The sequence below is a fragment of the Emys orbicularis genome, chromosome 1 (assembly GCF_028017835.1).
Source record: "Emys orbicularis isolate rEmyOrb1 chromosome 1, rEmyOrb1.hap1, whole genome shotgun sequence".
NCBI lineage: Eukaryota > Metazoa > Chordata > Testudines > Emydidae > Emys > Emys orbicularis.
The window spans coordinates 325,294,069-325,320,999 of NC_088683.1; the positions used below are offsets into that span (position 1 = coordinate 325,294,069).

Consider the following 26,931-nt stretch of genomic DNA (forward strand, 5'->3'; position numbering starts at 1 on the left):
TCAAGAGAATTCACCACATACAATAAAAAAAATGCTTGCCCCTAGCACATTTCACAGCTTCAACTGCTACAGACTGTCACTGAAAAAAATGCATTGGTCAGTCTGAACCATGTCAAGTAAACTATGGAAGTAGCATATCCACAACACAAACTGTGCTAGCACTTTCTTTTCAAGTCTAACCCAAAAACAGGTACAATTTGGGAGCCACTACTCCATTCTGTGAAAAGTGGTGGAACGTGGCTATCAGACATTTTGAAGGTGTGGTTGTACAGTACATTCTTGTGGCCGAAGCCAGGTTCCAGGCAGACAGCTGCATGACCAGTCCTACAGCATTAGCAACAGTGCATTGACATTATTCAGGTGCAGCTCAGTACCGGTGTGTCTGATGTGAGTACTGTGGAGGCTGCTGGGAGGTAGTTGAATATCCCATGCTGCTCTGTGGCTGTGATGTGCTTGGTCCAGGGTTGGGATAGGCAGCATGGGGATTGGAACGCTGGAAACCATGAAGGAGAAGAGAATTGATTCCTACGGTGGATGCATTTATAATACAAATACAATACCCATTAATTTTTTGAGGTCTCTGTGCTGTGTGGGGCAATAATTAACAGGGACTACAGCACAGTATATCAATCACTTGTATTTACAGTGTTCTACTTATTTTGATTACAGTAACTAAGCATATGAGCACCAGGAATATTTGATTGAGAGCTAGTAACAAGTAATGCTGTTTGTTACCCATTCTTAACTGTTCCTTCTGAATTCATATCACCAATGCCACTTCAACTATCCAGACATCTTATGCTTACCACTGTGGTACATCAGTGTGTTTAAAAAAACGTACAGCCAAAAATATCCTAGGTGCTCTCCATTGGGGTTTTCTTCCCCCTCCAAGAGCACATATTTGGAAGGTTTGTTGTGTATTTAATATCAATGATAATTCAAGGAAATTTCTCTGGGAGACCTTTGCATATGAGATTAATTTTGGTTTATTGGAGCATTCACTATAAGGTAGGCGTTTTCTAGACAGTCAAGAAGAGATAGTCCCTGCCCCAAAGAGCTCACAAAGAAGCCAAAATCTTGTACCCGTATAACCTGCCCAGGACCAAATGTGGGATACAAAAAAAAAAAAGAGACGTATTTGTTTAATCGTTACAGTTTAAAAAGCTGTAATTGATGTGGGATTTATTTCTTTAGCTTAAACACTTAAACTCTTCCTTTTCATGAGTCTTCATTTAGATCAGAAGTTAAGTTAGATTCAATAAATGTGTTGAGATGGCTACATATTGGGGAAATAAAAATAAAGGGATGACCTTTATAAAGCAAGGTAGGTGGCTACTCTCCACACATGCATTTAAGGGACTGAATCACTCTCTAGGTGTGTGATGTGGAGGGGAAAAGAAATCGTTCTAACAGTACTTCCAGCCAGCAGGAATAAATTAGCATTGCTGTACATCATAGCTCACATGATGGCTGAGCTGTTATGACATTTATCTTCACTCTTGAGAGACACACTACGCACTTAATGAGACGTGTCAGAGTAACAGATCAGCCATCATATGATCCAGTTCTGTATAATAAATAAAGGATATGTTTAATAGTGCAAAAAATCTCTGGGTGTACTTTTTGGAAAAATGTGCCTCAAGTATGCAGGAAACTGAAAAAAAACTTTGAAGTTTAAAATTAGCCATTAATGTTTTATTTGTAATATAGTTAATAGGCTTCCACAACCTGACTACTGAAAAATGTTGCTTATTTATTTTATGTGGCCAATTACAAGATGACTCAGTGCATTCACATCATGTAGAGCAACAAGTGACTTTTAAAAACAAAAGTTAAAATCCCAAACAACCCAGCCCGCTCTACCTCCAAACACCACTAACCCTCTCCTCATAAGACAAAAGTTTGTTACATCCTCCGGGGACAGGACTGCTCCAATTCATTTCAGTGTTGTCACATTAAATGTGCAAGTTGAAACGTCTGAAACCAAGGGACATGGCAGTCTATATACCTGTAAAAATCCTTACCTAATTGCTTTTATGCATGACAGAAAAGGTTGCATAGGGGGAGAATTTATAGGCCAGCTTGCTTCAGGGAGATTAAACAAAGGATCTAGCTGCTGAGGGGATGTCTTAGTAAACCTCCTCAAGGGATGGTTATTTCCCTCAGAGGGCTCAGATGTAACAGTATGAGAGAACCAAGGGACAGGTGTTTGGTCAAAACAATGGTGTATTTTAAATTTTTCTCCTTCCTCCTTGGGTTGAAGAATCTTAGGGGGAGATTCAGAGAGATGTGTCCCCATCAGTAGGTGGCATTTAATTGCTTTGGCCTCAGTGCTGTCAAGCTCATGTGGGTTCTTTCCATCTGCCTTATTTACTATATGTAAACTCATGAGTGCAATATCATCCTTGCCTTCTTAAAAGTCTGGGGAAAATAGACTGAATTTCTTAAAGTCAAACATTATGCCTTTCAAAGGCATGGCAAAAAGGTAAGCAGTCAGGAGGAGCCAAAGCACTTGCAAGAGCTGCTGAGACAGTGAAGGGGCAGTTACCACTACTCCATGCAAAAATAGCCCTATATGGCCCTTGTTGAAAAACACTGCCCGCTCAGGCAGTAAGCCTGGGAGGGATGTTAGTGGAGTGAGAAAGCTGAGGAAGGAGCACAGCTTTCCTCAACCTAGATGAGGGTGACAGGTGGACTCCCTAAGCAATCCCTGCGTACACGGAGGGTGATTCAGAGCCCCCTGATTTCCCAGCTTGTAGACTTCAATCCATGCTCACAGGAGAGGTAGCTTGGGTTTGCTCTGATTCCCATGCTCTCAGGTCAGCTGCCACTGTGAAGTGGGGTGAATAGCATGTGAATAGTGCAAGCAAGTGGAGATCCCCTGCCCCAACACACAAGCCCTACACCTCTTTTCCTTAGCTATGTCAGTCAGCATGGAAGAGAGACAAGAGGTTCTGCTGCATCTGCCTTCTTCAGAGACTCAGGCAGAAAGGAGTCAGCAGAAATGATGCCAAAACAATCTCTGGACAGCAACTGACTTAGCTGCCTGCAGGTTTAAGAGGGATCAACCCTCGTGTTGGAAAATATTTTGTGAATCCACACTCCACTGAGGGAGAGACTATTATAGTTACATTCTGAGGCAGCCCTTGCTGCACAGTGGTTAAGGTTGAACAGAGCTTTCTGTTTAGAACTGATTATTCAAAGTGCTTTAAAACCCACATGCATAGTGAAATGGACCTGAAAATTGATACTCTAGCTGAAGTCCTGGGGTAGAGTTAGTGAAGAAAATTTGGGGTCATTTGGCTATGGAGCTCATGACATGCAGCTCCTGCAAAATGACCTGCCTTTATGTTTTTAGGTTCTTATACCTTTATGTGTGCAGAGCCAGGGGAAAAACTATAGGCTTTATGAGGATCAGGGCCATACCACTGGGCTACCTGAGTGCATCTAGTCAATGATCCCAAGAACCAGTTTTAAAAGTCAATTATTTCAAAGTTATTGGACTTTCATTCTTGTTTTATAAAGTAGTACACAGGGGGTATGGCAAGCAAACTGACAGCAGCTATCTTACAGAGACAGAGGATCTAACTTCTCACTTGAGGAAAGTGTTGTTATATCTTTCACAATATAAACATGCTTTAGTCCCTCATTTTGAAAAACCCACCATTGACCCCACTGGCCTCTCCAACTAACCACCCATCTCCCTTTCCCTGTCTACAATCACTGTCTGGAGTTCCTCTGCACCTATTCCATCTTAAACCCCTTCCAATTCAGCTTCTGCCTCTAGGGGCTGGTCCACACTAACCCCCCACTTCAAACGAAGATACGCAACTTCAGCTACGTTATTCACGTAGCTGAAGTCTAACTATCTTAGTTCGAACTTACCGCGGGTCCACATGCAGCAGGCAGGCTTCCCCGTCGACTCCGCGTACTCCTCTCGCGGAGCAGGAGTACCGGCGTCGACGGTGAGCACTTCCGGGATCGATCCGGGATCGATTTATCGCGTCTAGACAAGACGCGATAAATCGATCCCAGAAGATCGATTGCTTACCGCCAGACCCGGAGGTAAGTATAGACGTACCCTTGCAGTCCACTGAAACTAGACTCTCCAAGTCTCTAATGACCTATTCTCTAGGCAAAACTCAAAATCAGTACTCCATCCTGGTCAGCCACCTGTGACACTGTTGAGCATGCTCTTTTTCTTGAAATCTTGTCCTCACTTGGCATCCATGACTCTGTCCTCTCCTATTTCTCTAATCGCTCCTTCAGCATGTCCTTTGAAAAATCCTCTACATCTTCCCTCCAACTTTCTGTAGCTGTTCCACTACTCCAAAGACTCTCACCTTGGTCCCTTTCTCTTCTTCCTCTATGTCTTATCTCTGGGTAATCTCATCCACAAACACAAATCCAACCACCATCTCTACACTGATGACTCACAGATCTACCTCTCTACTTCAGAAAGGTCTACTTTTGTCCAAATTAAAAGCTCTGTCTATTGCTGGACTTCAGCTCAGCTCAACATGGCTAAAACAGAGCTCTTAATCTTCCCCCGCAAGCCCTGCGTGTTACCTCGTTTGTCAATCACTGTGGACAACACCACCATCCATCCTGCCTATAACTCAGACCCATAATCAGGGCATCAGCTTTGACTATGACCTCTCTCTAGGTCCTCACCTATGTTTAAATCTAGCCAATTTTTCTGCATCGCTTCTCTAAGGTATGGCCTTTTTTTAATCCATCCACACAGCTAAAACTCACTTCCAGGCTCTCATCTCACATCTCAACTACTGCAATGTCCTTTTCTCCAGCAAATGCAACTTTGCCCAAGTCGTATCCAGAATGCTGCTTCAAATCATTTTCCTAGCCTGTCACTTTGACCACATCATCCCACCCCCCTTTGCATCCCTCCACTGGCTCCTCCCTCTTCTCTATCACAAAACAAACTGCTTTTCTTTACTTTCAAGGCTCTTCACTGCCCATCCCACCCTAGCTATCATCTGTTGTTCACTATTGAGATGTCAGCTCCTGCCTCCCTAGCCCGCTTGTTAAATTTCCAGACATGCACCTTCATACTTCCTCCCATGCTGCCCCATATTATCCTTCTTCAAACCCTCCTTGAAACTCTTCTTTTCCAACTTGACAAGAGTTAGGACGCTCTTGTCCAGAGACCACTCCCTATATCATGCTAACTAATATTGTCTCATTATTTTCTTATATTCCCTGATCTGTCTGTATCCATCTGTTGTCTCTTGTTTTATAATTGGCTCTCTGAACCAGGGACCATCCTTTTGTTCTGTGTTTGCACCGTGCCTACCACAATGGGGTCCTGCTCCGTGACTAGGGCTTCTAGGTACTAAGGTAATACTAATAAATAATAAATAAATAATAATAATAATCACAACAAGTTATTGTTTCCTTGCCACTCCTAACTTGACTCGCCTCAGAAGTTGAAGTTGCAGGATTGATAGTTAGAAAAAAAAAATCTTATTTTTTTAAACTGAGCGCACTTGATCTGAAAGAAGCTGAGATACAATAAATACGGAACCCCACCATGCCATTATACAAAATCATTTTTAAAGTAGAGTTGCACTATAAGTAGTTTCTTCTAAGTTACAATACACAAGAGCCAAATATAGAATATATGGAAAATTGAAGTTGAGATACCTGATAGTCTGAGGTCATAATAAGTCCACCTGAGGTAGTGGTAGGAGGAACAACTCTCACTTTTTTCAATGGGGGTCCCTGTGTATGACTGTTGTCTTGGTTCCCTGGATGACCAGTTCCATTAGTATGGTTATTGCCCTGCTGCTGCTGCTGGTTCTTCTCAATTGGTTAAACACAAAGAAAAATTTCAACTCAGAAGCAGTACAAGAGCAGCAAATGTGAAATACTGAGGTAAAGCTCAATGAGACAAGACGACACTGTATTTTAATACTTACTTTGTCTCCTTTATCATCGGGTTCTTCTTCTGTTAAAAATTCTCGTTTTGGGTAAGGGATCTGACAACCTGCAAAAACACTGCAAAAACAAATTAGCAGTCTTTGTATATCTGCCTAGAATCAGAGAGGTTAGTCGTAGATGAAGATCTAGTATTTTGTCCAGTCTAGTTTCAAATTTCCTGAGCCACAGCCTAATATATCTGTCAAGTAGTTTACCCCTTCTTAATAACATCATTTACTTAGCCTGGGTATTCACATGTATTTGTTTTAAGCTTTTGGTCATTTCTATTCTTCTCCTCCCAACTCCCACCAATTTGTCAGTGTTTCTGGGTAATATGGTGACCAGACTGGAGTTGGAGAGATGGAAGAGTCCTGTTAGATACCAGAGTCAATTCCTCTATAAGTGCACAATGTAGGTCTCTTCATCCAGTTATACAGAAATTCATAAAATGTTGAACTAAATAAAGGTCATCAATAATTGTGGTCCAGATGGTTAAAAACTCCATTACCAAATAAAAAAAACATTAACTGTGACAAGACCTGGAAGCTTTTGGAGGTATGTGGTCTCTCACCTTAGACTCATGGACATACATGAATGAATTTGTTACTGCTAACCCAAGCTAAGATTTCTCCACTCATAATCATATGGATATACCTTTATTTATAACTAGCCTCTGTACCTGCGAACATGCTATTAATTTTGTATTAAAATGCTGCCAATGTAAGGTTGAGGGAAAAGAATATTGACCTAAGAGCAGTTTCTGCAAAACCAAACCACTTGCATGACAGCACTAGAATATAAAGACAGGTCAGGAGCCGTTATAAATATTTCACTAAGCTGAGCTGAATTAATTTCATTTTAATTAACTGTTATAAATATACATAACACATTTTATAAATTCTTCCCTTAATAATGAAAAAAAGGAATGATATGCAGCATGTGAACTGGCCTTTCTAAAACAAGGCCACTCAAGCACTGGCAGGCCATCTTAGGATGCTTTATCATAGACTGTTCACACTTTTTGTCTGTAAGCTTTCTTATGTTTAGAATCTCCCTGTGCAGTTGAAAAGAAAGTGTGTCTACAGAAAATGGATTTAGGCTGTGAAGTATGAAAGTACAGAGAGCCTGTACTATTTCCCTCCCCCCCATCCCCTGAATTTACAACAAAGGGTAAGATGGAAAAATGTAAACTAATTAGTAAATGTCATCAGCATTCTAGAACAGAGAACTGGACCTGCAGGCACTTAGCAGTTGTCCACAAAGATCTGTAGCATGCATAATCAACCTGTCAGTGAATAACAGGATTAGTGCTGCGACTAACAGGATCAAAGTTTCATAAAGCAAGAGATTAATAGGAATGCTACTTAATTTTAAAAACCTCAAATGGCATTTTAGTTAGTATAGCTTTTTCTTTGCTTGTCAGACAGTAAGTATTTAATTCATTATTCACACACACAGGTATGTATTTATAGTAAGCAGTAAACAAAGAGCATACACTAAAAAATATCTGAATATGCTAATGGATTAATAAACTGACCACTTACTCAGATGTGGGAAGTGGATCTTCTAAGAAATAAGGATCCTGCATAGCCTGTTCTGAGGTAATTCTCTTTATTGGGTCCATAGTAAGCAATTTCTGAAGCTAAGCAGAGTTTTAAAAAAAAGTTCAGTATTATGAAAACTATTAATGAAAGCCTTTGTCCCACTGTATTCTGACATGACAAACTGCCACCCATATGATGTAATTTCTAGATCCCAATCACTAATGGCAAATATGAACCATATTTTCCCCTCATGTTTTAAATATTAATTGAATTTGTTATTGAATAACCACTTGTTTCTACCTATAAAACTTAAAACTCACTCAGATAATTAGCTTTGCCATAAGTGCTCTACCAACAAAATCCTCGAAACTTCCCCCTGCCCCAATAAATCAATATACTATAGTTTTGCTAGTCTGTCCTTTCTTTGTGAAGAAGCTTTATTTTAAAATTGATTCACACACATTAACTGAGTTTTTATGTCACACTGACATGCACATTTACTTGGAAGAAATGATCTTTCAGGAATTTTCATTTGATTTATAGTCAACCAATATTCTGACCAAGACCCCACATTTACTACAGCCCCATTATCAGTACTATTTATATAGCACCATTGAATACCCACCACAGAAAGTGGCAATCATAATGTAATGCATGTCTAGATGGGATAGGAAACTCCACCTGCCCAAGTAATTCACAAATAGTGGAATCCAATGTGCATGTACTAATTATGAGGATAGTAGACTCACTGTATTTTAAATGTCTGAATGGCATTCAGAGGAGGGAGATGAGCAAAATCTTAGATCTTACTTTATTTATTGATCTCAAACCATAAGTGAAATCAATGGAAAGGCTCCAGCAGGTACAAAATGCACTGTCTGCCTCCTCCATGAGCACATCAAGCCTGTGCTCTAGTCCCTCCACTGGGTGTGAGTCCACTTCCATAGCCAGTTGAAGGTCACTGTCTTAATCTTCATACTAACTAACAGATCGAGTATCAGCTGCATTACAGACCATATTTCATCCAATGCCACCAAGAAAGTGATGCTCCTCTGGGACAATGCAGATCACAAAGCATGAGAGCACCAAGGACAAAGCAAAGTATAAGAATATTTCCAGAGGAAATCAGAGAAATTTAACCTGACCACTTTCAGGAAATACTACAAAACCTTCCCCTTTTATATAGTTTTTCCATCATAACCAGAATAACTTTAAAAACTAACCCACTTATCTCCTTCTCTTTCCCTTTCCCCCCAGTCAAAACAGCACTAACCCAAGGAGAGCTTTCTATAACCAGAAAAGATAGTAGAGCAAGTGTCTCCAAGAAGTCCTCTACGGATTTTGCTATTGTCAATCTATTTTACGTAGAAGGCATTCAGATACTTACATAATGGGTAGCAGTACAAAATCCTAAACAGTATATATTGAGGGGAGGGGAAAAACAAGACTGTCCTAATCATAGTGAAATAAAGTTATGTGCTCTGAGGGAATGATTAGCCAGCAGGCAGAAACTGGTCTTAAAGATGACTGTTACATAATCTCAAATGTATAGGAAGAGATACAGAAACTCTTTAGGTGTAAATTCAGTCCAAGTTGGAATAATTGATCTAACCCTTAAAATATCCAAGTGTGGTACTGCTCTTAAACTCAATCAGCTTGATTTTATGAGAGGAACACAGTAATGTTGCAGAAGCTGTCTGGGCATTAATACTGCATTCATCACTATGGCATCCTCAGCCCATTTCAAATTCGGAAGTGAACACATTAGGGCCCTGTTGACACAGGGATGTTACATCGCATTAGTTTGTTCGCTGTGAGTGCAACAATTTAACTACATCAAACTGAAGTGCATCCACACCACTCTGTCATGTCAGCCTAAGATGCCTCTATCTGTTATTCATTATATCCACACAGCTCTGCACTATTTGCTCAGTATTCTGGGTAGATATCCCATGGTGCACTGTTCCACCACAAAGATCCATGCTATGTGATTTTTCTTGTTGTGGATGCCTCTTCAGCAGGATGATTTTTCAGTAGGTGGATGCCTACTGGAAAATGCAGGAAATTTGGGGGTGGGTCAAATTAACAAAACTCCCTGTATTTCTCTGCTGGCATCCATTAATGTTGTCAGTGCTATTTTCGAATTGCTGTCAGGCAGCATGGAGGACACACTGCTGAGCAGGGTGGATAAAAATTCATGATTTAAAAAAAAAAATCAGATTTTTTTTATTTAAATCGGATTTTTTTGATAAAATGCTTTTTGAGGAAAAACCTATCTAAAGATAGTTTTAATTAAGATACCTTATAGCTCAAAGATATCTCATCATGGAATAGGGATTATAAATTCAAATTCTATAGTATGAGACAATAAATTCATGTAATGTTTAAGAAAAGTTTTTGTAAATTAGTTCCAATAGTTCATGGATTAGGGGCCCAATCTTATGGGGTTCCATGGGCTTCTGTATAGATTATTTAGGTTAATCTTTCTATCTACCCAATGGGACTCAGTACTCAGTCTAGAAGATACCACCAGAGATGCTTAGTTTTGCAGTTCTCAAACTGTGGATTTGTGTCTCCAGAGATAACATGCTTGTTAACAGCAAAAATGTTTTAAATAAATAATATATAGAGGTGAGAAATAACAGACCTCAACCCTATTGTCCCTCTGCAAATTTGTGTACATAGAGTCAATTCCTTACCTCTCGCTAAAAGTGCAAAGTTTCAAAAAGTTCAATGATTGTTGGGGGCGGAATAGATCTGGACAAGGAGAAGAAGTCTGGAGATAAATGTGAAGGGTGGGACAGGCAGTAAAAACAAAAGTGAAACTGTTTGAGCAGCATATTCCAGAAGTCTTGAGGTCTTTCTGAGTGTAGCCTTCATTGATTTGAGATCTACCATACCATTCTCTCACTAGAAGGGAAAACCATTAATGGCAGCAGGCCATAAAAGAGACCCAGTTTGGGAATATTTTAATTAAGTTCCTCTACCTCTGGATAAGACAGGCATGCGTGCAAAATGCAAACTGCAACAAAGAAATGCAAGGCCTGGTTGCCGGAATGAAACAACATCATGAGAAGTGTTCCTTCTCAGGAAGAAGCTGTGTTGAAGATGATGAAAGAAACATGTCTAAACATGCAGGATCTTTGGGTTGGTAAACTTTATTTCATACTTCTTTCTTAAGGACTGCCTGTCTTCCTTCTGGACTATTCTTGAATTCTCATGTTTGAGCAAAAAATATAGTTAGTCTATGGTACTATCATTTTAGATGCAGTTGTGATAAAAAATAAATAGCTGAAATAGGCAGATCTTCCTTTTACAATTTCACCTATAAAGTAGTACTGAGTGTCAGTGAATGCAATGAGTAATACTAAATGAGCAGTATGCTAATCATAATTAAACTGCATTGACTTATTTTTGTTTAGGAGAATGCATCCTCAAAATACAGGATTCTGAAGACTATCCACCTTCAAGATCACCATCATTTTCTATAGTTTCATAGTTATCTGCCAATGATAGTGTTTCAATCACATCATGTATGTCACATAGCCGCAGTATATCACCTGTAGCAAAAAGAAAAAAAAAAATCTCCATCATCCAGAAACAGCTATAGATAAGTTTGTGATAAGAACCAGCAGATTTCAAAAAGAGGTACTTGATGAAAAAATTGCCTGGTTTGTTTATGCAACAAACTCTCCTTTCCGTATGACTGAGAACCCACGCTTCATTAACATGGTTCAGTCATTAAGACCAGGATACAGTCCACCCAACAGAGCAGATGTCACAGGCAAATTGCTGGATAAAGTGTATGAAAGAGAAATTGAGCAGTGTGCACAAGGTCTAGCAATATCCACAATGATCTTCTTGTATGTGCTTGTGTGACAACAGAAGAAGGGGATGTCTTCCTTACAGAAACAGTTGATACATCAGGAAATGCGCACACAGCAGAATACTTACTAGAAGTAGCAGTAAAAGCGATAAACTGTGAAAAAAAAATTCAAATATCTAGTATGCAGCTTGGTCACAGACAATGCTGCAAATGTATCCAAGATGAGAAGAAATTATTTAGAAGAGAGTCCCAAGCTAATAACATACGGTTGTGGTGCTCATTTGATGCACCTCCTAACCAAAGACTTCAGTGTTCCAGAAAGAAAGGCTAATGTTGTTGAAATTGCAAAATACTTCTGTAACAACCACTTTGCAGCAGCTGCTCTGAAAAAAGTGGGAGGAACCAAGCTAACTCTGCCACAAGACGTGCGATGGAAGTCAGTAGTGGACTGTTTTGAGCACTATATCAAGAACTGGCCAAATCTGATGACAGTTTGTGAACAAAATGGTGAAAAAATAGATGGCACTGTCATAGTCAAAGTTCTCAACATTGGGCTTAAGAGAAATGTTGAACACATACTGAGTACCCTGAAAACTATTTCTGTAGCCTTGAACAAAATGCAGGGAAATAGCTGTTTTATTGCTGACGCTGTTGAAATTTGGAAGGAACTTAGTGAGATCTTAAAAAGAGAAATATGCAATGACAGAGTTAAATTACAAGCATTAAAAAAATGAATGGGACAAGCACTATCTCCAGCTTATTTTCTTGCAAATATTCTCAATACTCGGTACCAGGTCAAACCTTAACTGCTGAAGAGGAGTTAGCGGCTATGGACATCCAGCAATCATCCCTCCATAATACCAACTATAATAAACTTCAGAGTTAAGGGTGAACCATTCAAGAAATATGTTTGCTGATGATGTTTTAAAGAAAGTCACACCAGTGAACCAGATTCAGAGACTGTTGAAGTGATAATTTCACATTTAACAGCAGTAGCTTCTTCTGCCGGTGTAGAAAGAATATTTTCTTCCTTTGGACTAATTCATTCCAAATTCGAGAAATTGTTTGGGACCTGAAAAAGCAGGAAAGCTTGTTTTTCTTTTCCAGATTATGAACAAACAGGAAATGAAGGTGAAGACTACTGAGTTAGTTGCAGAAGCCAATATTTTAAGTTTCTCATGTTGACCTGGCTGACATAGTTGATTTAATTTTTTTTGTTTTTTAAAACATTTCAATTAACTGTTTTAGTTAAAAGCAATTTTAACAAAAACAAACCTGATTTAAAAAAACTTGAATGTTTAACTAAATTCAAAAATTCATATGCTTGTTTGTTAAAGTATTTTATGGTTGCTGTTGAAGAAAAAAATCCAGAATACATAACGTTGTTGTTTTAGTTAAATAAAACAATTTAAATGTCTGTCTGGTGATGTTCTTCTCCTAATACAGCAAAATCCTCCAAATATTAATGATTAACCTGTTGAATTGGAGATAGTTCACCTCCCAATGACTTTATAAATATCTGCTTCAATTACCTTTTGTAAAATAAATAACCAAACAATTATTCATTTTCTGATATAACTGTAAAACTAATCTGAAAAATTTTCAAAATAAATCACTTTAAAAATGTATAGTGTGTACCTTCTAAAAATGAAACCTACATCTATCTCTGAGTTTGAAGAATATGTATTAAGGTTCTAACAACCAACAAGAATGCACTTTTATGTAGAAATCCAGGATTAAATCGAGTCTTCCTGACTAGTGATTTAAATCATGATTTAAATCAATTTGATGGTAATGAATGTACTGGAACCAAGGAAATGTGTGTTTGTTTTTATTAGGAATTGACAGTATGAGGGATACTATGCCATTTATGGATGGAGATGTACCTCCATGTAATTTTTCAGCCAAAATGAATTCACTAGGTTAACAAAAAACACAAGTAAACTGCATCTTGAATAAAAACAAAAACAATTAAACAAGAATGTACTGCAAACTTAAGACCAATGGAATGGAGGCATGGTCAAGGAGTGCTGTAGGTGATGATCTCAAAAGGGTTCTCTTCCTCCATCTCCTGGGGTTGATTGTTGAGGGAATGGCCTATAATTAGGTTGACTGAACTCATTTTAGAGGATTTTGGACGGTTAGGGTGCAATTCTTGACCTTTGTAACAAAAGGTGCTCCATCGCAGGTGTTTGCCTGAACATGGTCTCAGGGCCGGCTCTGGCTTTTTTGCCGCCCCAAGCAAAAAACGCCGGGCCCGCCGGAGCAGCAAAGGGGGGGGAGAGGGGAGGAGGAAAACAAACCTGCCCCCGGCCGGAGCGGCGAAGGGGGGAGGGAAACAAACCTGCCCCCGGCCGGATGGGAGGTGGGGGGGAAGAACAAACCGGCCCGCCGGAGCAGCAAGGGGGGGGGAGGGAACACAAACTGGCCGGCCGGAGCGGTGAAGGAAAGAAAAAACAAAAAAAATACCTGCAGGGCTGCGGGAGCGTGGGTGCAGGGGGACTCCCGGCCCTGCAGACCCCGGGCAGCGGAGTGCGCACCCCGGCTAGTGGGGGGAGAGAGAGAAGGGGGCCCCCAGGGCTTCCTTAAGCGGGGCGCTGCCACGCGGCCCCCTCCGCGGGCGCCTCCTGCCGGGAGGGCTCCGCACTGCTCCAGTCGGCAGGCAGGGAAGGACGCGGACTGCCCTCCCGGCTTGCTGCAAGGCGCTCTCCTCCTCCGCCCCCTACTGGGCAGCGGGAGCAGCAAACCAAAAAGAAAAATCCTGCAGGGGCCGCCAAAGCGGTGAAGCGCAAAAAAAAAAAAAAGGATTAGATGGAATGCCGCCCCTTGGAATCTGCTGCCCCAAGCACGAGCTTGCTCCACTGGTGCCTGGAGCCGGCCCTGAATGGTCTGCATCATGTCCCTTTCCAGGGCCATGTGTTCTCTTTTGATCCTAAGAGAATGCGCCAAGAAAACCATCCCTCCACAACTCTGCCTTCATAGTCCTCTTTTGGGATGAATTGAATAGTTCCTGGAACAGATCCTCTCTTGCTTCTTCTCCCTACCCCCCCATTCAAAGATTTGTCACCTTCTCTGTGGGTGATATCTCCCCTCTTTGTGAGCACCATGGCATTACAGGTGCTAAGGAAACTCAGAAAAAGCACAAGTACTTATTGCGCCAATTCTAGTCTCCAGGCCAACAATGATCAAATGTTTCTTTTCCACAATTTTGGAATGTCATTTCCATCTTCTCCTCCCATGCAGAGGTTCTCTTTGAAATGGTAAATTGTTTTGTCAAATTACTTCCCTCTACTATAGGCCCTCTATAACAAAGGTTGAGTAACTGTGCTAGTTTGAGTAGGTGTGAGGATAGTTGGTTGCCTGTGCTGGTTTCAGGTAGGTGGAGGGCTACAGGGATGGGTGAATGGGAGCAGCAGTCAGCCAACTAGTTATTCCATGTGCAACCTTGCAGGCTTATCCTCATGTTGGAAGATGTAACCCTGAGGCAAATCCTGAAGCAATGGGCAAACCAGGAAGATACACAACATTCCTATTTACCAACACTCCTATTTATCTCACACCTGGGGCAGGAGTGGATCAGAAACACTAGATATATGGGCAATCCTGAGAGAGCTTCTGTGCCTTCCAGTGTGGTGCATGACAAGACTAACTACTATCTTTGCCTTAAGTTCTCTTTCATAACACCTACGTAAAGTACACTTCAAAGTTAAAAAAGTTCTGGACTAGCTGTTCTAAAAGCCAAATGCTTTTTAATGTCTTATCCCTTCTGAAATGTCTCTATCACCTATTTTGGGCCAAATACCTCAAGAAATCTCAACTTTACTAAAACTGAATGCAATGATGAAAATGAGCCAATGTACCTTTTCTATTATTTTTTCCTCTTTCTGGATCTGCCTCTAAAATAATGCTTGCCTTCCAATGTGTTTGATTATTTTTTTTTTTTTTTTAGGTCCTCTGGTGCTGACTTTTTGAACTAGGGGTGAATGGGAGGAAGGGAGAGGGAATGGGAAGCAGCTTGAGAAGGGTGGTATGGAGGTGGTAAGTGTGGCTAGTGGTTGCAGGATTTCATACTGTAGAGAAAGAAAACTTAACAGCCATACGTCTCCAGTTTAGATACCATTTTGAGCATGCTGGGGAGGGAGATGTTAAATGCCAAGTAGGTAGAAGAAGATTCCTAGCTCTGTCAAGTATGGTGTCAGGAAAGAAAAAGTAGTTTAAATCACCCAATGCAGTTGTGTCATAAGACAGAACACAATATTTGCTGGTAGAGCTCCCCTTTGCAGCAATTTCAGTCTGGCTGCTGGTAGAGATTTTTTCCCCTTCAGTGTGTCCACATGAGGTTCTCATATAATGTCCAAATCTGCTGTTTCATAGTTCTTGGCTGCCCTGATAAATCATCTTCTGGTTGGAGCCCATGGCAAACCTGGGGTCCAGGCTTGTGGCAGGATTTGGGGTGCTTGCCATGTTGTCTTGGATGCTTGCTGTTTTGTCTGGGGTCTTTTGTGGATAACTATCCACCACATAATTCTCAGGTTTGGTGATGGCATTCCTTGCAAAACACAGTCAAGATCCTCAGAATATGGGCAGGTAGTGGGAGCGTTTCCAGAGGTCCCTTGTGCTTAGGTACTTTTGCCAGAGCTCCTTTGTTTTGACTAGGCATTGGGACATCTCCAGGAGAGCCCCCTCTTCTTTATTTGCTCTAATAGTATCTTGTAGATGTCAGTATTCCAGTGACTCTTCTACAGATGGGACTAGACATGCAGCTCTTCCAAAGACAGCAATCAAGTCCAGAACTGCAAGGGTTTACAGAGAACCATGGGGAAGGGGGAGCATGGCTGTTATAATGGATATGGATACTCTGGTGTGCGAAGTCATTACTATTGAATACTGGTATGGAAAAGGGGTACTACTGGCTGCTTGCCACCCTTTAAACCGAGAGGTGACATCCAGTCAAGCTGACCCCAGAAAAGTGGAGGGCACAGAGACAAGCTCATCCAGCTGTGAAGCAATGCAGTGTGGGGTATAGTAGTTGGACGACTGCCAGAAGTGGAGTAGCTAGGAATGCGTCCACACAAACATTAAAGCAAACAAACTCAATGTGAAGTAGAGTTGCTTCCATTCCAAGGATTACTTACTGCAATGTAAGATGCCAAATAATTTGGTTTAAAAACAAGTTGTGAGTGGACACAAGGCCCTTTAAAGGCAAACTAACTACAGTTACTCTGACGCAACATTTCTAGACAAGGCCTAGAAATTCTTTCATTTTCTCCAGCTCTCACACAATATTTTCTTCTTTTATTGTGAGAAGAGTAGGTCAAAGTAGTGGGGTTTCCACTCAGTCTAAAAGCGGTGAAATATGTGGTAGTTTCAAGACCAAGTGCCATACACCAAGAACCCTGCTTTCCACACATGAGAGTTTCACCTTCTCTGACAGTTCCATTAATATAGTGAAATGTAGCTGTGACAGGGGAAGTTGTGTAGAATGAGATGATCCTTCACATACCTAGGCAAATCCCATAGCAAGCTTAGAAGATAAAGATAAAAATTTGGAACTTAATGCTTTATTGAATGGTGAAGCCATACAAAGAAAGGCGCACAAGGCAATGGGCTCTCATTACTTACGTCACTCAGTAACTGGACTGCTGTATTTTCCAACCAATTGTTGCTTTTATAAACAGGTGTGAATCTACTTTGAAAAGTGACTATATAAAAATGGAACCTTCTAACTCCACGTCTACTCCCTGTATTTGGTTTATTTTAGTGACAAATTGGTTTTTTCAATTGCTCTTTACTCCTGTTAGCACTGCAAAGCCAACTATTTCTTTTGTGCATAACTGACATAATGGTTTACTAAATTCCAGTCACACCTAGTCACTGATGGAAGTCTTTAAAATAGTTATATACTCAACTTGCAGCATGAGATTCATAAGCAGTTCTTCACGGACTGCACGTGGCTTTAGTGAAGTATCAGTTTGAATGGAACTGTTCTTACACTGACTCGGGCACCGGAAAAGGAAAGAGGGAGAGCCGATACGCTGAATGGCATCTCACAGCAAAAGCTAAACAAAACAACATCCTGGCATAGCATTATGGTGATTAGATTATGGGGCTACCAATAAGATGCTGATGAGTTCTAAGCACACTGGATCACAAACTGGCAGGAGAAAATAGAAAAAAACAGTGGAAATTCAGAGCTGAATAACTATACAACTATCACGACAGAGAAGAGATTGAAACTCACACATTTTCTGTTCCACTCAGGGAGTGCAGAAGTATCTATTAGTAAAAAATAAGAGTAAAAATTGTCTAACCCTGGGAGAAAGGAAAGAGAGCTTTCTACTGTGAGGTCATCCTGTCAGCACAGAGCCTAGCTGCATTGTATCTGGGGAGGAAAATGAGGTTCCACCTAACTCCAGAAGGGACTCTGCAGTTTAGCATATTAGGAGTAGAGTGGCTGGGTGCACTGTCTCAAGACCATAGAGACACAAGGGAAACTCAGGGAAAGAAAGAAAATAGAAATAAATTATAAAAAAAGAGATAATAGACAACATGGGAAGAAGTTGTTAGATAAGCCCCCGATAAGTTCTGCATGGGGGGAGGGAGGGAGGGAGCGTGTGTGTGTGTAAGGATCAGCATGTGAAAAGGGGAAGAGACTCTTGAGAAATCAGAGAGCCTATGAAAATTTGCCCCATTTATGAAAATTGGAAAAAAGTGTTGCTGGGAGCATCATAGAACCCAGAAATTCACTGGTGCTGGGAAGAAGTTACTCACCTTATGCAGTAACGATGGTTTTTTGAGATGTGTGTCCACTGCAGGTATACTTGGGTCCCTGTGCTGCTGATCTGAGAACTTCGGTAGCAGTGTTTGTAAGGCCCACACACGGGCGGTTTCTCCTCGTACTGCACCACGAGACTAGTCAGCGCATGCAGGCTAAGCCCCCTCAATTCCTTCTCTACCATAGAAAGCAACAGAGGGTCCTGTGGCACCTTTAAGACTAACAGAAGTATTGGGAGCATAAGCTTTCGTGGGTAAGAACCTCGAGACTTGCATCTGAAGAAGTGAGGTTCTTACCCACGAAAGCTTATGCTCCCAATACTTCTGTTAGTCTTAAAGGTGCCACAGGACCCTCTGTTGCTTTTTACAGATTCAGACTAACACGGCTACCCCTCTGATACTTGACTTCTCTACCATAGAGTCACTGACAGTGGGTTGTGGAGCACCCACAGGGAGACATATCTCAAAGAACCATCGTTACTGCACAAGGCGAGTAACTTTTTCTTCTAGTAGTGTCCCTATGGGTGCTCCACTGTAGGTGACTCCCAAGCAGTATCCCTTCTAGAGGGCTGGAACTTTGGAGTCGGGTCAGTTACAGATGACAGTGCTGTGGAGCTGAAGATGGCATTGGAGGCGGAGTCTCCAGTGATCACAATGTTCTGTAAAAGTGTGGACTGACACCCACATTGCTGCTCTACAGATAGGGACATTCCTGAAGAAGACAATGGATGAGGAGATCAACCTTGTGAAGTGTGTACTAATAGTATTTGGAGGTGTCATATTGCGAAGTTGGTAACATTGTCTGATACAATTCGAGATCCACTTGGAAAGTCTTTGGGCTGATACTGCTGAGCCCTTGGATCATTCCACAACAAAGATGAAAAACCTGAGGGACTTCCTGAAGACCTTCATCTTGTAAAGGTAGAAGGCTAGGGCTCTTCTGAAATCTAGAGTATATAATATAGCCTTTCTGTTGTCTCAGTGAGGCTTGGGATAGAAGGCTAGAAAATTAATCAATTAAATCACGTGAAACAGGGAGGTTATTTTACAAATGAATTTTGAATGTGGTCTGAGCGTCAGGGCTGGCTGGCGCTTCCACTAGGCAACCCTAGGCAGTCACCTAGGGCGGCAGGATTTGGGGGACGGCATTTTGCCATCCTCGGTGGCAATTCGGCGGCGGGGGTCCTTCCGCTCCGCGTCTTCGGGGCACTTCGGCGGCGGGTCCTTCACTCGCTCCGGGACCCGCCGCCGAAGTGCCCCAAAGACGCAGAGCGGAAGGACCCCCGCTGCCAAATGCTCAGAGGAGGAGTGCTGCCGCCTAGGGCAGCAAAAACCTTGGCGCCGCTCCTGCTGAGCGTAACCTTCTCTGGAAAGAATACTGTGTGGGGGGATGTGCCATCAGAGCCGCTATTTCTCCTATTCTCCTGGCTGAAGTAATCGCTACCAGGAAGGCAGTTTTAATTGGGAGATATGTAAGTGAACAGGTGGCCATGGGTTTGAAGGGAGGCCTAGTCAGTCCTTTCAGTACCAGGTTTAAGTCCCATGTGGGCGTAGGAAGCCGAAGTTGTGGGAAGAGGTTAACTATACCCTTGTGGAATCTTCTGGTGTTTGGGTGCAACAGCACTGAGTATCCATCTACTGGATGGTAGAAGGCTGTTATAGCCACTAGGTGGACTCAGAAAGCTTAGAGACACCCTAGATCTTTTTAGGGCCAATCTAAGATTTGTGGAAGTCTGGGAGATTTGTTGGGATGTACATCAAAACCAAAACCTGGACCATTTTTGTAGGTAAGTATGTTGTGTCAAGGATTTCCTACTGTGTAGTAATGCCCCTTGCGCCTCCATCAAAGAGGAGCTTTCCAAGTGTTTGAACTGAGGAGCAGTCATGCACTGAGGTGGAGAATTGCCAGGTTGGGATGTAGGGTATGTCCTCTGTTCTGCGAAAGGTGGTATGGTGGAACTGGAAGAGAGATCGGTGGGCACTTCGCGAGCTGTGACAGGTAAGGATACTAGGTCTGTCTCAGCCAAGCAGGAGCAATCAGAATGATGTGTGCTCTGTCTCTTTTTATTTTCAGCAGGACTTTTGATAGTAGGGGAAAAGGAGGAAAGGCGTAAAGAAGGTCCCCGTCCCAGGGGAGGAGGAGAGGATTGCCTATGAAATGTTGTCCTATCCCCACTCTGGAACAGTAGCATGGACATTTCTTGTTCAGGTAAGTTGCAAACAAGGCTGTGGTTGGTGTCCCCCACCACTTGAATAGATTGTGAAGTACTACTGGGTCTAGTCCCACTCGTGGTCATGTAGGAATCTGCAACTGAGACTGTCTGCTATCGAGTTCTGTGTGCCTGGGAGGTAGGCTACTGACAGTGTGACGTCGTGGGAGATGCACCAATTCCACAGTCTCATTGCTTACATGAAGCGGGAAGGTGACCAAGCTGCTGTCGATTTAGGCTATGTTGTCTGTTAGGACTTTCATGTGTGATCCTTTTATTAGTGGGAGGAAGTGGGCACAGGCATTCCTGACTGCTCTTAGCTCGAAGAGGTTGATGTGAAGGGATCTCTCTGAGGGAGACCATTTAGACGTGCACCCCACCCTCTGAACGATGCATCAGTGGTGAGAAGCAACAACGGGGGGTTTTGTGAGAAGGGGATCCCTTTGCAAATGTTGGTTGGGTCTCTCCACCAGTCTAGGGAGATTTTGACCCTTGTGGGTAGTGACAGGGGTTTGTCTAGTCCGTCCCTGTTTGGTCTGTAAACTGAGCTGAACCACATATGAAGGCACCACATGTGAAGCCTGGTATGAGGTATTACCATTGTGCCTGCTGCCATGTGCCCCAAGAGTTGTAGGCTGTTTCTGACTGATATTTGTGGGCTCTTTTGAATGGTCTCTGTGAGTGTAGCCAGAGAGAGGAATCTGTGTTGAGGTAGGAGAGCTCTGGCCTGTAAAGAGTCAAGGTCGGAGCCTATGAATTCCAGGTGCCGTACTGGAGCGAGGAGTGATTTCTGGGCATTGATCTGTAGGCCCAGTTCTAAAAGCAAATACATTGCAGCTTTGGTGACCCGGTGAGCCTCTTGGAGAGACCGGGTTCTGAGGAGGCAATAGTCCAGATAAGGATAGATCATGACCCCTTGGGAGTGTAAGTGGGCGGCCACCAGAGAGAACCTTGGAAATTACTCTTGGGGCCAATGATAGCCAGATGTGGAACACCCTGTATTGGTAGTTGTCTTGTCCAAGAGTGAATCTGAGAAATCACCTGAGAGTCAGTAGAACTGAGATACGGAAGTAGGCATCCTAAAGATTGAGGGCCGAAAACCAGTCTCCCTGTTCCAATGCTGTAATGATCATTGCTGAGATGACCATCTTGAATTTTGAGCTTTTACAAACTTGTTGAGAGCTGTGAGGTCTCATATGGGTCTCCAACCTCCCTTCCTCTTGAATATTAGGAAATAGCAAGAGTAGAACCCTATGCTTCATAGCTGTTGAGGTACTGGTTCTATGGCTCCTAATGAGGAGACTATCTACCTCTTGTTGTAGTAAACTCTTGTGAGAAGGGTGTCTGAAGAGAGTCAGGGAAGGGTGTTGTGGAGGGGGCGGGGAGGTAAAACGGGTAGAGTACCCTTTGCAAACAATCTCTAAGACCCATCGGTCTGATGTTGTGTGCTCCCAGGTGCTGCAGAACGCTGCCAGCCGGTGGCCAAATGGGTGGGAAGCGGTGGTTGTTTGTAGCAGTTTCGGGGAGTTATCTAGCAGCACTTCAACCAACATGTTGTAAGGATAAGGCCTTTTCCTGTAGCCATATTGTAAGGCCTAAGGCCTTTATCAGCAACCATTAGCTAAGAAGTGAGAAGTCACATCTTCACATTCCATCTAAATTACATTAAAACAATGAATTTATAGCATCCATCACAATGAGTTGGGTGGGAGAAGAATTCTCTCTCTTGCCGGGACATAATACTCTTTGTTCGCCCGCTTGCATGTCAGTGTGACCAATGCTGGGGGTACACCATCTTGTTTTCGCAGGATTGAGGAGAGCCTCATTAATAGGAAGGGCAACTTTTGAGAAGGAAGATGAATGGAGGATGTCAAGGAGCTTGTGGTGTGTGTCCTTGACTTTTTCCAGCAGTAGCTGGAGAGAGTCTGCAACTCTCCTTGCGAGATCCTGGAAGAAGCAAAAATAATCAGCCAGGGATGGTGGGAGAGGCATGACAGCCTCATTGAGACGGAAAAGGATATGGTCTTTGGGGTCGCCTCTTCCTCGACATTGCTCTTATGCTCCTCCAGGATTTCTCTTGGAGGTTCTGAAGCCCTGGACACCGTGGCCGAGGGAGTATGTCTCAGGGTTCTCAAGTGGGGCTAGAAGCCCGAGAGGCATGGGGGCAGTATGTAGAAACCAGGGGTCCCAGTATGGGCCACTGGTGGTGGCATAGAGCCCGGTGATGGTGCCCATGGTTGACCGTACCAGGATAACGGTGGTGGGGCCATATGAGGATATGCCCCGGGGCCCTGTTAATATCTGGCACTGTAGGGAATGTGGGAGGAGTACTGAGATACTCCGTCCTCTGGTTCGCTATCTGAGTCTGCACTAGAGAGCAGGGGAGAGTGGCAAGGCAGCGGGGAAGACTCTTGTGCTGGACAAAGACTTGGTGCAGAGGTCCTGGTACCGAGGAGAGGAGACTCTGGCACGCCAGTTATACGGAGGTCCCTTGATTGCTGGAATTGCAGCCGTGCTGACTGGCTCAGTGCCACTGGTGGTGCCAAGGAGGATGGACATCTTGCCCACACCAGATGTTCATGTGCCAGATGGGGGTGTCGGTACTGATAGCGCTTTCAAGTGCTTGCTCCTGTCCTCCTCCCTCGGCGCTGTTGACTCGGTGCCCATGCCCATTGGATCTGGAGATGTGTCAATGGTACCTGCCGTTGTAGACTGTCTTGAGCCATGGGTACCGCGCTTGATCTGTCCTGGTGCAGACAGTACCGAGGATACCAACCATGCTGGGGATTGTTTGTGGCTAGCTTGTGGCTCACTCTGGGGACTTCCAGATCTCTTTTCTGATTTATGAGAGACATCAGCAGCTGATGTCATCACCCCATAGCCCTTGGATGTTGAGGGGTGTGGGGAAGACTCACATCTGCTTGGTGACTCTTGTTGCGGGTCCAGAAAGGGTGTGAGGGCTGCCTCCATGAATATAATCTTCTGCCTGAGCTCTGTCCTTGCAAGACCGAGGTCTAAGCTACTGACAAAGAGCACACTTTTGAGGGACATGTCCTTCCCGAGGCAACGAAAGCACCGTGAATACGTGTCTGTGACAGGGATAGCCTTGTTGCATGAGAGGCACTTCTTGAAGCCCAGAGACCTGGGCATACCCTGTTGGGGGGAAGGGCCCCCCAACAAGAAAGGGCAGGAAGAAAAACAAATAAAATCTCTTTGTATGTATAGATTTATTTATTTATTTATTTTTGAGAAAAGAAGACACACTGCAATAACTCCTACTAAAAACTAAGCTCTAGGCTACAAAAGTAAGGCTGAGATAATAGTCGTTAATGGACTGCTGAGTGGGGTTAGCCCACGCATGCTGACTAGCCTTGTGGCGAGGCATGAGGAGAGACAGCGCATGTGCGGGTCCTAGCGGACACTGCTACCAAAGTTCCCCGATCAGCAGTGCAGGAACGCAAGCACACCAACAGTGGAGCACCCATAGGGACACTACTCGAAGAAGAATTTCAGACTCAATCTTCCCCCTGGGGGTTGTCCCAAAAGCTCTGGTGGAATTAATATGGATATCCCTGATCTTGCACCCTGATTTAACCCCTTCTTTTGGGGTGGAAATCCAAAAACATTATTAGAGGTAAGAAATACACAGTTAAGGTATCCAAACAACTGCTGCCCTATAGTGATACCATGGGGGGAGGAGAGGGAGGACAAATATAAAACATTTTGTTAGCACATCCTATCCATGATTACTTTGTGACTGGCTGTCTCCACTGAACAGAAAAATGAATCTCCAGGCCTTCAAGATTTGGAAAACAAAGGAGAAGTTTTCAGACCAAATTGGCTAGACCATTCACCCCTCTTCAATGAAGCTAATTTGCTCTGAACCAAAGTGATCCATTGTCTTATTGTGTGGGATACTAAAAGTGCTTATTATCAAGACCTATACTACAGGGTCTCAAGCTTGACCTACATTTTGTAGCAAGACCCCTGCAGCAGACTGGAAATGCAGCAGCTTCAGATAAATTAAAAAATTGAGGTTATTGAATTAAATATGAAAATGAATAATAGAATCACTACAGGTTTCAGAGAAGCAGCCGTGTTAGTCTGTATCCGCAAAAAGAACAGGAGTACTTGTGGCACTTTAGAGACTAACAAATTTATTATAGCATAAGCTTTCATGGGCTACAGCCCACTTATGCATCCAAAGAAGTGGGCTGTAGCCCACGAAAGCTTATGCTATAATAAATTTGTTAGTCTCTAAGGTGCCAGAATCACTACAGTATTCCCAGTGATATTTAATTTGATATTAAATTTATGTTATGCTGCCCATACATTTTTAATCTTAATTTTCAAAGTGTTCCAGAATTTTGTATTGGAAATGCCTAACTGTACTAATAGAAGCTGTCAGGAGGAAACTAGAGATTTTGGCAGTTAGGTAGGGAAAAGTAGGGATTTTTGGCTCCTGGGAAGGAATGAAAAGCAGTTTGGGTTTATATGATAAGCGCATTGCCTAATGCTGAAGTGATCAGTAATGAATCAGTTACCACGATTGACACTAAAATTTGCATAATCGGATTTGCTATTAGATTGCCTAATTGAGATTTGAAAATGTGATAAAGTGACCTCTTTTACATACTGTAGAATTAGGATAAAATGGTGTATGGGGTGGGAGGGGAGGAGAAATTTTTCAGTAACTCTTAACTAGCAATTGTGTGCTACTCTAAGATTTTGTATTATCATGTGGAGCTAGCAGTGAAATCTTTGGCCTACAATAGTGTCAAATGTAGTCAAACTTGCAGGCAAAAGGCAGCACATCTGTACTAAAGCAGGGGTTCTCAAACTGGGGGTCGGGACCCCTCAGGGGGTCGCGAGGTTATACCTGGGGGGTCACGAGCTGTCAGCCTCCACCCCAAGCCCTGCTTTGCCTCCAGCATTTATAATGGTGTTAAATATATAAAAAATGTTTTACTTTATTGGGGGGGGTCGCGCTCAGAGGCTTGCTATGTGAAAGGGATCACCAGTACAAAAGTTTGAGAACCACAGTTCTAAAGGAAGAAAAAGGTAGTTGGAATTATTGGAAGCATCTTAGGCCTCCAAATTCTATAAACTACAATTTACCCCATTTCAAATCACAATAATGAGGGACAAGTACAAAAGTGGTGATGTATTGTCTGTATCACCATTTAAAACTTCATGTCCAACAGCACTTGTCAAAGGTGTATTATTCACTTATTGATAAGGCTGCAAGTTAGTCACAGATTCCATGACTTTCTGTGACCTCCGTAGCAGCCAGTGCGCCTGGCTCAGGGGCAGCTCAGGCAGCCCCTGTGCCAGGCGCACTGGCCACTGCTGGGACAGTCTTGGGCTCCTGTAGCCACCCCCCTGCAGCAGAGTTTGGGTGTGGGAGGTGGCAGGGGCACCAGATGGGGTGAGACGGGTTCTGGGCAGCGCTTACCTGGGGGACTCCACGGAAGTGGCAACATCCCCCTCCCTCAACTCCTAGGTGGAGGTGTGGCCAGGCAGCTGGCGCTGGGGGTGGGGTGGAGGGAGATTGGTGGGGTCGGGAGGCTCCCTACCTGGCTCCATGCCTGCCCCCCACCAGCAGCAGCAGAGTTCGGGTGTGGGAGTGGGCAGGGGGTTAGGGCACGTGACAGGGTGTGGCAGGCTCTGGGTGGCACTCACCTGGAGGGCTCCCTGGAACCACGGCCAATGGGAGCTGCAGGGGTGGTGCCTGCCGGGAGAGGCAGCACGCAGAGCTGCCTGGCCACGCCACCGCCTACCAGCTGAGCGAGGGGGATGTTGCCGCTTCCGGCGAGTCCCGCAGGTAAGCGCCGCCCAGAGCCCACCTCACCCCGATGCGTGCTCCAACCCCCTGCCCCCTCCCGCACCCAAACTCTGCTGCTGCTTTGGGGGGGGGGGGGGCGAGCCAGGTACGGAGCCTGCCGGCCCTGCCAATCCCCCCACCTCCCTTCCCAGCACCAGCAGGGGTCCCATGCCACGCGCCACTGCCCCCTCCCCCGTGCCTCAGGCTGCCCTCCCCCAAGTTTTATTCACTGGTATTTTTAGTAAAAGTAATCGACAGGTCACGGGCTGTAAATTTTTGTTTACTGCCGTGACTTTTACTAAAAATATCTGTGACTAAAACGTAGCCTTACTTATAGAATCACTTACTGGTATCATCCTCACAAAAATTACAGATTTTTTTATCAAAAAATATATAATATTTTATTTACATGCAATGCCAAATATGTATTTAATTTAAATAATGTATACTTTTGCAATAAAACACTATGTAAACTATCTAATTAATACAAGAACCACATTTTATGATGCTCTGTTCTCATTCCTGATATGGTAAAAATTGGGTTAATTTTATTATGAGCAAAGTGGGAAAAGGCACTGGCTGCTTTGCTTATGTACAAAGATTCCCTAGTGTTTTGCATAACACTACAGACTTTGTATGTATTGGGTACAAATGTCTGCACTACACAAGCCACCTAGAGGTGTGTTTGACTCATTTCTTCAAAAGTGGATTTCCAATTCAAAGAGGATAAGAAACCTGACAGTGAACAGTTATCAGGTATTATATCAAATGGTACTCTCCTGCAGAATGTAGGAATACTTCACAGTTAATAAT

At 43.2% G+C, this 26,931-nt stretch overlaps 1 protein-coding gene across 2 annotated transcripts in view; it reads right to left on the reverse strand.

Moving 5' to 3' along the window:
* Positions 1–308: 308 nt before the first annotated feature.
* CDK8 (cyclin dependent kinase 8) overlaps positions 309–26,931 on the reverse strand; it is a 171,986-nt gene continuing 145,363 nt past the window's right edge. Inside the window, exons 10-13 of one of the 2 annotated variants that reach the window (XM_065410045.1) lie at positions 7,485–7,582; positions 5,940–6,018; positions 5,665–5,820; positions 309–493 (exon numbers count right to left, since the gene is read on the reverse strand). In XM_065410045.1, the coding sequence (XP_065266117.1) occupies positions 368–493; positions 5,665–5,820; positions 5,940–6,018; positions 7,485–7,582 (459 nt within the window). In that variant the 3' untranslated portion in view covers positions 309–367. Of the gene's footprint in view, positions 494–5,664; positions 5,824–5,939; positions 6,019–7,484; positions 7,583–26,931 lie in introns of both variants that reach the window. The other variant, XM_065410036.1, reaches the window with a different exon arrangement.